Source organism: Agrilus planipennis, unplaced genomic scaffold (assembly GCF_000699045.2).
Source record: "Agrilus planipennis isolate EAB-ADULT unplaced genomic scaffold, Apla_2.0 scaffold88, whole genome shotgun sequence".
NCBI classification, from domain to species: domain Eukaryota; kingdom Metazoa; phylum Arthropoda; class Insecta; order Coleoptera; family Buprestidae; genus Agrilus; species Agrilus planipennis.
In genome coordinates this window covers 643,441-655,658 of record NW_020438872.1, presented here as the reverse complement: position 1 = coordinate 655,658, position 12,218 = coordinate 643,441, and the positions used below count along the sequence as shown (strand labels likewise).

Here is a 12,218-nt window from a genome sequence, read left to right as displayed (position 1 = left end):
TTATCAATTACATTTATTATAATTTGTAGTTTCTTATATTATACATTTAATGTAAAAAAAAAATGTACTATGATAGAATTTAAATAATAATCAAAAGTTTGGTGATAATAAATAGTTTTGCAAGCTAAAAATTGAATTGTTCACTGCCATTATGAGCATTTATGTATATTTTTTCAGTAATAAACGTATTAAAAAAATAGTATGCCTTTAAATAATTCCTTGCCTTCTGTATAATGTTTGGGGCTAGGCCCAGGGGAGTTGTGATACTACAATGAAAAGCCATACTAGAGAGCATGTTGGGGGACACAACTACGACAACACACTTCGTTCGTGTTGCACTTACTTACCGTTATCTAAATACGCCGTTCAGAAGTATACTTTTATTCAAATTTAGTAAAGTTAATTAAAAAGATCCTGCCAGAAATATATAAAATTTTTAGAGAGTTATTTAAATAAAAAAGTTCACTAGCTAATGATGGAAGGGGAGGTAATCTCCGACCTACACCGTGGTGTAAAGTCGGAGAGAAGGGCTCAAGGCCCTCCTTAGCCTCTACAGGGATGAAAAATAACCACTTCGTTCAGACATCTTTTATTTAGAAGATAAATAGTTTTATCATCATTTTTTATTTACAAGTGGCTTTAAAGAGTTAATAAATTTTATCACAATATTTGACAAATTTTGTAACAAACTACTTAAACATGCTAAATTCACGTTTATATATTGTATAATATATAAAATCATTTAAGTCATTTAGGTATGTCTATCTATAAGATACAATAAATTCCGTAGAAATTGCAGATGTAACGTTTCATAAGATCAAAGCTTTTTATTATATGTAATTTTTTTATTATACTTAATAGACAACATTTTAAAATTTCTAGAGTAATTTAACTTTTCAGTTTATATTTCAACAACGTAGTACTTAGTTAAATTCTGCTAAAGATAAAGCAAATACTTCGTTAAGTAAGTAGTTTGAAATTTTCAATTTTTGAATAGGTAAGCTAAGTAGGTATTGAAGAACACACATTTTAAACTACAATTATTTTATATATAATGGTCGATTATTTTTATCACGAAATTAGGTAGATTACGTATTTTAACGAGTCATTTGAAATTTTTGCTAAAGATGCATTGGTAGGACATCTTCTCAGACACGAATGTTTAGCTATAAACGTATTAGAATCAGATACAGGAGTTAAGAGGGATAAAAGTAGACTTTTTACAAATAGTTAGGGATGCCCTTCGGCTGTTTTGCTCGTGAATGAAGATGTGGATTATTGAGGCAAGTAACCGATAAGAGTAACAGTTCAAAATAAAAACATTAATTAAAACCTTTGCAGGTAAGTAACATAATTAAAGGATAAATTTAAATTTTNGTTGATCTGCAATAGTTTCACGGAAATGAATCTAACTACTGTTTGAATAAAAATTACATGATCGTATTTTTACCACTTATAATCTTGGAATCCACTGAATCTAACGAATTTATTGAATAAACACGTAATTAGTACTAGTTTTGCTATACTTTACTGCATTACTTGTGTATTAAATAAATAATTCCTAATAAACATTACGCGTATCAGTTTGAAGAATGTAGATTATCTTTCTATTTCATATTTAGAAAAGGTACTTTGAAAGAACACCTCTATGCGATATATAGAAGGTCAGACAACAATTTTTAATAACAATATATAAGTTAAATTCTTGTTGCAAGCTATTATTAGACTTTATTAAAATCGTTGAATATGCTAATCTCATTCATATTCAGTCTTTGCCCTACATTTTCCATTACAATTGTTTGAGAATGTTTTACAATATCGTTTTATTAAATTGGCACAAGTTGAAATCAGCCACTAAACAAATGAAATTAAAATGAAAATGCCGAAATATTTTGTAGTAAATGCATCATTCGCCGAGATGAAATTGTTGAACAGGTCACCAAATACGGCAACTACTTCTTGTTACGTATTTTTCAAACAGTTCTTTATTATAAATAAAGGACTGGACATTTTCAATATCTAAAACTATACATATAAAATCGTTCAGCGTAACACTAGATCACAATATTGTATCTAAAGTGTCTAAAGATTTAAGGAAGTGTTCATCCCTTGAACACCATTCCATTAATTCTTCTATTGTGACGACGCCGTCTTTATTTGTATCAATTTGCTGAAACCAAATAAAACTGTAGAAACTACAGGGTGTCTCGCATCGCATTCATTACAAATCATGTTTTACTGTGGTACAAGATTTTCCTAACTGTTCCTATATATATATGTTTATTTGAACTGCATCACATTGTGCAAACATTATCTCATTAAGAATGCAAGTTTTTATACCATTTCTGAACAAAAATAGCCGTGACATTGACAAGGTTAACCGAATCTGTCGAATGTTATTCGTTAATGTTCGCGATTGTAAGCAGTTTAGTTGTTCTTTACCGGCGTTCCGATGTTCGTGGCAAATAATCCGGGAGAAATTAATTAACAGTAATAAATTTCAGCGGTTTGAACGGGACATTTTTACGGTAATTAAATGTTCGGTGTGTACTTTTTAACTTTTAGGAAATAAACGCCTATGTAGCGGTGTGTTTTTAGTGAAGTGTGTAAGACTTTAACAAATGAATCAACTTGGAATCTACAAAATGGTGAGTTTGATGATAAGATTTTAGAAGTAGAAGTACAGAACAATTAATACATTAACGAACGCTCGTGAAATTATAATGAGATGGAAGATACCTATTAGGCTTTGAGAACTGATAACTATGTAAAATAGTACATAGAATCTCATGGTACCAACAGTTTTTGAATGCGGTGACTACTAAGTACCTTCCCGTGTTGTCCATGCTAAAATTTATGTAATAATGTAAACGTAAAAAAGCGCTCGTTAAATTATTAGGAGATGGAAGACGTTTAGTAAGCTTCGACAAGTGATAATTATGTAAAATAGTAGGTAGAATCTCGTGGTGCTAACGGTTTTTTAGTGCGGTGCCAAATAGGTACTTATCGGCATTATTTTTGCTAACACATGTAGAATAATTGAAACATCAAAAAGCGCTCGTAAAAATTATTACGAGATGGAACGCATTTAGTAAGCTTCGAGAACTGAAAATTATGTAAAATAGTACGTAGAATCTCAAGGTGCTAAAGGTTTTTTAGTGCGGCGTCAAATAGGTACTTATCGGCATTATTTTTGCTAACACATGTAGAATAATTGAAACATCAAAAAGCGCTCGTAAAATTATTATCAGATAGAAGGCATTTAGTAAGCTTCGACAAGTGATAATTATGTAAAATAGTACGTAGAATCTCGTGGTGCTAACAGTTTTTTAGTTTGGTGTCAAATAGGTGCTTATCGGCATTATTTTTGCTAAAACATGTAGAATAATTGAAACATCAAAAAGCGCTCGTAAAATTATTATGAGATGAAAGGCATTTAGTAAGCTTCGATAAGTGATAATTATGTAAAATAGTAAGTAGAATCTCGTGGTGCTAACGGTTTTTTAGTGCGGTGTCAAATAGGTACTTTTCGGCATTATTTTTGCTAACACATGTTGAATAATTGAAACATCAAAATGCGCTCGTGAAATAATTATGATTTAGAAGGTTTTTACTAAGCTTTGAAAACTGATAATTATGCAGAAAAGTACGTAGAATCTCATAGTGCTAACGGTTTTTGAGTGTGATGTATTCTGGAATTATTTTTGCTAGAAAAGATTACTTATTTCAGGCCCTTCCCTTTACCTTTGCCCTTTCTCGTCGCCCACGGGTTGAATCCCCTTCATCAGACTTTACTAATAAGATTTGTCAGGTCACCATAGTATGTAAATGTGATAATTTATTAAATATGTACTTACGTGAAATATTTTTTCGACGTGGTCCTTCGCTGTGCTATCGTCCACAAGTGGATTTGTAGCCCTTCCTAACATTTCATAAATACTAGAAACGACGTCTATCATTTCCGCTTTCGAGATGAGACCGTCACCGTTAAGATCATAAAGGCCAAATATCCACTGCATCTTTTCCTGAACACTACCTCGTGAAACTTTTGATAATATTCCAAGAAAATCCTTTAAAACACAATGTCGATTTAGTGCACCAACTTTATCTAAATTAACAGCGAATTAGATTTCTTGAGAATCCTTTAAAACCATTATCTCTAGCAGTAAATATTGTGATGATGTGAAAAGAAGAGATTTACGATATACAGAGTGATTTATAATTTTACCTAGATATTGAACTGTAAATTTCTCACGATCCGTCGGATTTAGGGACAGCTATACAAAGTACTTTTCCGAATAATTGCAAAAATTTAATTTTGTTCTTCAGGTTCAGATTCAGTACCCTGCGTCTCTTCGCCCATTAATATTTTACTGACAATAAATTTAATATGACAATGGTTTAATTTTTTGTATTCCTAGAATCTACAGTTATCCCATGTCCCATTTTTTGAGGGTAGTCCTGTACACTTTGCGGCATTAAATTAATTATTGTATTTCTGATTGTAATTAATCATCACGTTGAATATCTGCAACGAGATTTAGTCATTGCACCTTTAGTAAGTAACGGTTTAATCGCTATTTGTAAAATGATAATGAATTATGTCGTAACTATAATGCGCCATTTGCTGTTGACGGGGTAGTCGGGGGCGGTTCAGGGCTTATTATTAATGAAGTAAATTATATGAGACGTGTTGATTATAACGATTGCGACTGGGTTAGTGAAAATGCACTCATTATTATAATTTATGCGATAAAGGAGAAATTCGTTACTGCATCAGTGCGGGTTTGCGCTGGACATTATTTATTTTGGAACCCTAACTCGTGATTCCTTTGATTCTAAACACGTGTTACCCAAACGAACCACCCCCTGGCGCCGCTGCTAGAATTGTAAACGAAAGGAGATCGACAAATTGTCAGGACGTTTCAGGACTCTAAATGGGTTCGAATCCTTGGTCCCTCTGTTGTATAAATTCTAATAAAGGTTTTCGTAAAAATAATCTAAATATCGCTACACAAATTTAGGGTTATTGCTACATTAAAAATATTTTTTTTGCTAAAAATGTTTCGAAGAAAAAGAAACTCAAAAATTTGCAGACCGATTTGCAGCTTCAATTAAAAAATAAAGCAAAAGCTTTTGAAACTTGAAACAGAATTGTATTAAACTGTCATATTCAGTTAAAGATTGTTATATTTTTCGTGTTCATTAGTTCTACAAGGCCAATTTTATTGTGTATTTGAGTAGATTGCACAAGATTTACGAGATATTGCTTTGTTTTGCTTTTCATATTCCTGAGGGTTCGAAAGCAGAGGGTTTTTATAATTTAGTTACCAGGTACGTACTGTACAATCTAAACCGTATCCGGATTTTACGTGTTACATTACAGTTCCTGAAAGCTTTTAGCAACAGGTTTTCAGACCTTAAACAGATCAGAAAGCTATTTACATTGTTGGCTTGAAACTTTGTAATGTATTTTCGTTATTATGCCCTTAGTCTATACCTTGCATAACGACATAAGTATTTTCTGATACTTTTTTGATTAATTTTTTTATTATTCAAGCCGACCTTTATCGCTTGCTTACTTATTACTATTTACTTACCTCAAAACTAATTTTTCCAGTTTGTTTTTGTTTAATAGTGTTGAATACATAATGGGCATAGTTTGTAGCATCTGGAATACAAAATCATGACAATTATTCAAAAAAAGTTGATGTTGGTGCAGGAACAGAGAGAAAATTTATTACTAAAATAATAATAACGTTAGTGTTTTTTGTTTCTACAATAAAACTTTTGAGATCGTTAAGATATTTTTTACATTTTGGTGTTGTCTTCGAATATAGAGCACAAACTTTTGATGAGACATTTGTTATTAAATATTTGTCGACACCGTTTCGCAAATAATAAATTTCGTTCAAGTTTCTTGTTTTTACACTCCACTTGGTGGTTCATACGACCGTACAGAAAAGCACAAGCTCATAAAAAGCTTCTGTAACGATCCCGTGTTCTCCTATTTTGGAGCAAAATTGATTAATTACAAAATCTGACGTTTCAACCGAAATTAATTTAATTCAAGTTCCTCATATTAATATCACAGTAAAAGAAAAAACAGTTTTGGAACTAATTACACAATAAAAACGTTTACCTCCTTGTGGAAAGAATTGAGAAAATATGTGTTTAAAAGCTTCTTCATCGACCATACCAGTTGGACATTCCTGAAAAAGTTTAAATATATGTAGTTCTCTAAAGGTAATAACAGATTCTAGTCTAGTTAGGAATATGCACAGTAGGTACATAACGGAGGTAGTCTTACAGCTATAAATTAAGTTCAAGGCTTGTTGGCAACATACTAGAAGCCTGTTGCTTCAGATTGATGAAGGTAGTTAGACTATTCTATTATGTAGAGTAGTATTTAGGGTACTAAGTGCAATTCTGGGTACTAAAACTTGTCTTTTTCAAAACATAAAAAATTTTCATAATTCACTGCATTCTACAAGGGTCATTCACTAAGCAATGAGACAAATGGCTAAAACGCAAAAATGGTTTATTGGATTCTTACAAAATTTGGTCTTATTTTCCACATAATCATCCCCTTTTCCCCATATTTCTTGTAGCTTCATAATTCCTTTGGCAAACAATTATTTGACGTTATTGGCAAATCTTTAAATGGCCTAAACAGGTAAAAATCAAACGGGGTAAGGTCTGGACTGTACGCGGGATGAGGTAAGACTGAAAGACTACTGATTTTGTCAAAGGTCCACGACGTTTGTTCCTGATAGCAGGTTTAATTTTGTGCAGAGTAGTAATTGCTATTGATAGTCCTCTGATCTTCAAGAGGGTTAAATCTTTAGTTTTAGCGAACGGGAAGGTTGGTGTGTTTCAACTTTATTCTTTCTCTTCCGGCTTGGTAATGATATTGCAATGTTCTAATGGACTTGCCATGATGACCTGAAGATTTTCGAGTTATTCAATAACGAGTTTTAAAATTGGATCATTTGTCACTTTACTTGTTGAATGGCTCTCGTATTTTAAGTAGCAGATAAAATATTTTTGTGTGAATGTTAAATTTATTTGTTTGTGAGATATGTATCTGTGTTTTTAAACCGTTGTTTTAACCGATAAACAACATACAAGCGTTGAAATTAAACAAAAGTTGAACTTTAATAAGTTACGGCTGTTCTGTTCCATTCGCTTTACCTGCTTAAATCCCCTATACATGAGCTGAATTTCTTTTCTAGTAAATTTAGTCCTTGAGGCTAACTTTTGCAATTCTTCTGGTCGGTACCGCGAAACATGAAAGCTATATTCGTCCTCATCCTCTGCAAAAGGAAGTTCGAGTTAGCTTCACACTTATTCTTTTCTTTGATAAACGCAAAAAATACTAAACATTTATTAATTTAGTTTATCTTCTCTGTAGTGCATGTTATATACGTGGGTGACTGTGTTCTTTACCACTTTGTTTTTAGTAGTTTGAGGGATAAGGGGTTAATGGAAAAGGGTTTTGATCTTGAACCATTTATATACTTTATCAGAGGTAGGTGGAGATTATTAAGCAGTGGTTGAGATCTGATGAATTTGAAAAGGCAAAGGCGAAACTTTTGCTACCGATACAGCAGCTGTACTGAACAAGATGAGAAAACAACCACATTTGTAACTTTTTGTACACCATTCCCTTGTAGCTTTGAGGTTGTGATCGCGTCCATTAATTTTCAGACTTCCTCCAAGTTGAATTTACGTTTTTATTTACCAATTTCTTAAGAAGAATATCATCGCAAAGATAAAGACAGGGTGACACCATTGTTACAAAGTTTTGAACTAAATCGAACTTATCGTCATTATCGTTGTCATCATCATGTTTTCGGTATCGTTTTCTGCCTATATACATATATACAATAGCTACCGTGTATATAAATCACATTTGGCTTAACAATACAAGCGATTTTAACAAGGGTCACTTAAAATATAGTTAGATGGGTTTATATTGGTTTTGCTATCGTTAAAATTAACGCAAATTTAGCCACAGGCAATGTATTTGAGTATTTATACGTATATAAGTACATGTCGTGTACCATTGATGGTGTAATTAAATTGCAAATTAAATGTAAACAAAAGGGAGGACCGAATTTATTTATTATTGTTGTCGTGATGCAGTCTTCTAAATACATAAAATTCCAAATTTAACTATTTTTTTCAAAGATTTCATTTTCAGATGGATCGTCGTTTGTAATTGTCTTCTATCTTGGGATTTCCCGAAAGTACGACGGTGATTACATTAAATAAGATTAGATTATAGGTTCGGCAAGTCTTAGTAGAAAGGTCCTTAAATATTTTAAAAACCCAAAATAATGCAAAAGCATCATATCATAATGGAAATCCTTCAAAATGATTATAAATTTTATGTTGTTGATGATGATCGAATACAGTAATTGTATCTGTGTGATTTAGAAAAAAAGAATTGTTAAATTGATGAGAGAGATGTGTAGGAATCCCCATAACAAATATCTGCAATATTGCTTCGAGATTTGAACGAAATGGTTATCAGTTTGGAGGCATGGTTTTGGTTTAAACGCGGGAAATTTATCACCACCGCTCAACCGTTAAGTTAACACTATGCTTGTTTTATTGACTGCATATGCAATTCAGACTGCAACTTATTCCTATAAATTCAGGTTGCCGTATGGTTGACTGAACGGGAATTTTGTTCCTTTACGTTCAATCTCATTTTCTTATGGTTGCTTGTTTCAGGCTATTCTAATGTAATATATCGGGTTGTTCGGAAAGTCATTTCGTTTTTTCCCGACAGAGGATTTAATTGTATTCTTTTGCACCCAACTTCACATTTAAGCCGTATAATTTTTATATGCTTTGAGAGCTCATATAGCAAGGCTTGTGTGTGAAAAATTCCAATTAATTCTACGCAGTAGTTTTTGGTTGGTGCCCTTTTAAATATGGAGAGCGATAAGCAGCATTTTCGACATATCTTACTGTTTTACTACAGAAAGGGTAAAAATGCTGTTCAAGCCAGAAAGAAATTGACTGATGTGTATGGAGAAGGTGTGTTGACAGTACGCCAGTGCCAGAACTGGTTCGCTAAATTTCGATCCGGCAATTTTGATGTCGAAGATGCACCACGTTCGGGAAGGCCGGTTGAAGCTGATAAAGACGCGATAAAGGCATTAGTTGATGTGAACCGGCGAATAACAACACGTGAGATCGGATTGAGGTTAAATTTATCAAATTCAACAGTTTATGACCACTTGAAAGGCCTGGGATTATCCTCGAAGCTCGATGTATGGGTTCCCCATGTTCTCACAGAGAGAAATCTGTGTCGCCGCATTGACGTCTGCGATTCGCTTCTCAAACGTCACGAAAATGATCCGTTTTTGAAGCGCATCATCACTGGGGACGAAAAATGGGTTGTATACAACAACGTCAAACGCAAGAGGTCATGGAGCAAAAAAGATGAACCGGCTCAAACCATTTCCAAAGCCGATATTCACCAAAAAAAGGTGATGCTGTCTGTTTGGTGGGATTTTAAAGGAATCGTTTTTTTTTAGCTTTTACCGGATAACACAACGATTAATTCGGAAGTCTACTGTCATCAGCTGGACAAACTGAATGATGCACTTCAACAGAAAAGGTCAGAACTAATCAACAGGAAAGGTGTAGTGTTTCACCAAGACAACGCGAGACCTCACACAAGTTTGGTCACTCGCCAAAAGCTTTTACAGCTTGAATGGGATACAATGCTACACCCACCATATTCTCCAGACCTGGCACCATCGGATTATTATTTGTTCCGGTCACTCCAAAATTTTTTAGACGGTAAAACCTTCACCTCAAATGAGGAGGTCAAAAACCTCCTCGATCAGTTTTTTGCCAGCAAAGACCAAAAATTTTATGAGCGTGGAATTATGCTACTACCAGAAAGATGGCAAAAGGTGTTGGACCAGAACGGTCAATATATAATTTAATAAAGTATTTGTTTATTATACGAAAACTGTCTTTCATTTCCACAAAAAAAAAACGAAATGACTTTCCGAACAACCCTATAATTTAATCGAGAAGCAAAATTCTTGAAATAAGTAAAGGCATTTATTTCGTTTTATGTAACATAAAAACTATAAACAATTTTTATGTATTTATTGATGAAGAAACATCTCTGTTATCCTTGTTGATAGTAAAACAAACTCACACCTGACGTTCGTTTACCTTAAATGACTCCAACAATCGAGAAGAAAGAGAAACCCTTATTTTTTTGCGTATTCCAGGAAAATGTATGGTTCTGTTTTCCCATTTTAGTAACAGCTGCTTTCGACATGTGAATACCGTTAAACTGTTAAACTTCTTTCACAAAAAAGGACGGAAAAAGAGTTATATGAACCGACCGGTTTAAAATCGGCAGTAATCCTTGTTTACAGTCCTATCTAATAATCAGGATTAATATCAGGTTAATTACATGGCTGGCAATATTTACATAACTATCTTTAATTTAAATTCCGTACGAGCCGTTTGAAAGCGTTTTAACTGTTTGATTATATACGAAAGATGTATTTAATCAAAAGGGATGTAGTAAATTCGGCACCAACTTTATGATCTAAAATTCTTTATATTGTTGTGGTGTCAAAAAACTATTAACATTATGATCTAGAAATTCCCTACACTTTTGAAAACATATTATTATGATCCACGACAGTCTTGAATGCATGACTATGAATTACACAGGTAAAATGGTTTGTCATTAAATTAAATTTGAGTGGCTCTATTTTAGTCACTTTATGATCCCTTCTCCCATACTTTTATCTATTGACCCCACTTGAGCATAATGCTATTTTAAGCATTTCGGAAATTATAGTTTCATAGAAAAATCCCTCCTCCCCTTGTATATGGTACCAGACAACCGCAAATGTTTAAAATTATATATAAAAGAAATTATGAGTGCTGTTAGCACAGAGCAAAGTAGTATTACGTAGTTAGTATCAGCAATTTCATATGCTGAAGTGTACGGTGTGTTGCAGATCTATTTACAAACAATTCCTTTAAATTTAATTTTTCAAACATTTTTTAACCCATTCGAACTAATGGTGCTGTCCGTTTCGAGCTCACAGTGATAGGGGGGATGAACTTGTCTAAATAAGATATCTTATAAATATTAAAATGTTGAAATCACGCGTTTTTGTTCGGCCAATCGGGTGGATTGTGCATAAAATTTAAAACGTTTGTAAAGCTTTTTAATGGTATTTAGTAGGAAAGCCCAGTGCCGATTCATGCGAAGCTTGTGCAATGCAGATTGCTTAATTGAACCATTCCCATTGGCGTAATTTGAAAGCTGCTGTACAGTACCTCGGCTCCCCTGGTTCCTGCGAAATTCATTTTCTAATCAAATCACTTTATCAAAACTTCCGATTTTCTTCCATCATACCACCTATACCTACATATTAACGGTTTTAATTAAAACTCAAACAAGCGTTAATTGCCAATGCTTCTCCCTTATGCTCTGTCAAAGAAATATTAGATTTGTATGAATAATTATGATACCAATGTATGCTTCTGTTTTATCTTTTATGTCTTAAACGCATTGCGTTAATAAGGGGCTGATTGCTGTTATATATAGAGTGCATTGAGGTATACTAAAACCGCGAACGAAGGTGTGAATAACGTCATTAATTCGATTAATTGCAATCAGCTGAATTGTTGCCGTATCACAATTGCTAAACATTAGAAGCAATCAACAGCCTTCGGTCTAATTAATTATTGTTTTAACAATAGCGATTCATAAAATTTAATTGGCTGTGTGGTGGTTCTCCCTTTTGAATAAATTTCAGCTTACTGCTCTGGAATGGTTTAGATTTAAAAAAGGAAAAAGTTGTGGGTGAGAATTTATAACGGTCCGGTTCTGTAATATTGTTGCTTCGTTAGTTTCGACGGTCAAATCGCTAATTAAGAAACTGCTTGTGAAACCGAGTATCCACACACATACACATAAGGAGAAATTACATGCCTCGGCCATTTCATAAATGACATAATTCGTAGGATAAATTTGCATTCCGTCGCGAACCTCCGGGAATACGGCCCATTTCGGGAGCGCTCTCCTTGTTTGTTGGAAGCTGCAATCTTAAATAAATTTCAAGTCCACATGGTATCCACAGCTACAACCTTCTAATAATTCCCTCCAGCTTTATTACAACGAACGTAGCCGTTTGCCTTTGGCTAGCAATTAC

At 33.4% G+C, this 12,218-nt stretch overlaps 1 protein-coding gene across 1 annotated transcript in view; it reads right to left on the bottom strand.

The window, feature by feature from the left end:
- Window positions 1-1,385: 1,385 nt before the first annotated feature.
- LOC112905848 (Kv channel-interacting protein 4-like) overlaps window positions 1,386-12,218 on the bottom strand; it is a 46,407-nt gene continuing 35,574 nt past the window's right edge. The window contains exons 2-6 of the mRNA XM_025979045.1: window positions 7,195-7,316; window positions 6,143-6,212; window positions 5,601-5,671; window positions 3,858-4,070; window positions 1,386-2,170 (exon numbers count right to left, since the gene is read on the bottom strand). Coding sequence (XP_025834830.1) covers window positions 2,060-2,170; window positions 3,858-4,070; window positions 5,601-5,671; window positions 6,143-6,212; window positions 7,195-7,316 — 587 coding nt within the window. The 3' untranslated portion in view covers window positions 1,386-2,059. The remainder of the gene's footprint in view (window positions 2,171-3,857; window positions 4,071-5,600; window positions 5,672-6,142; window positions 6,213-7,194; window positions 7,317-12,218) is intronic.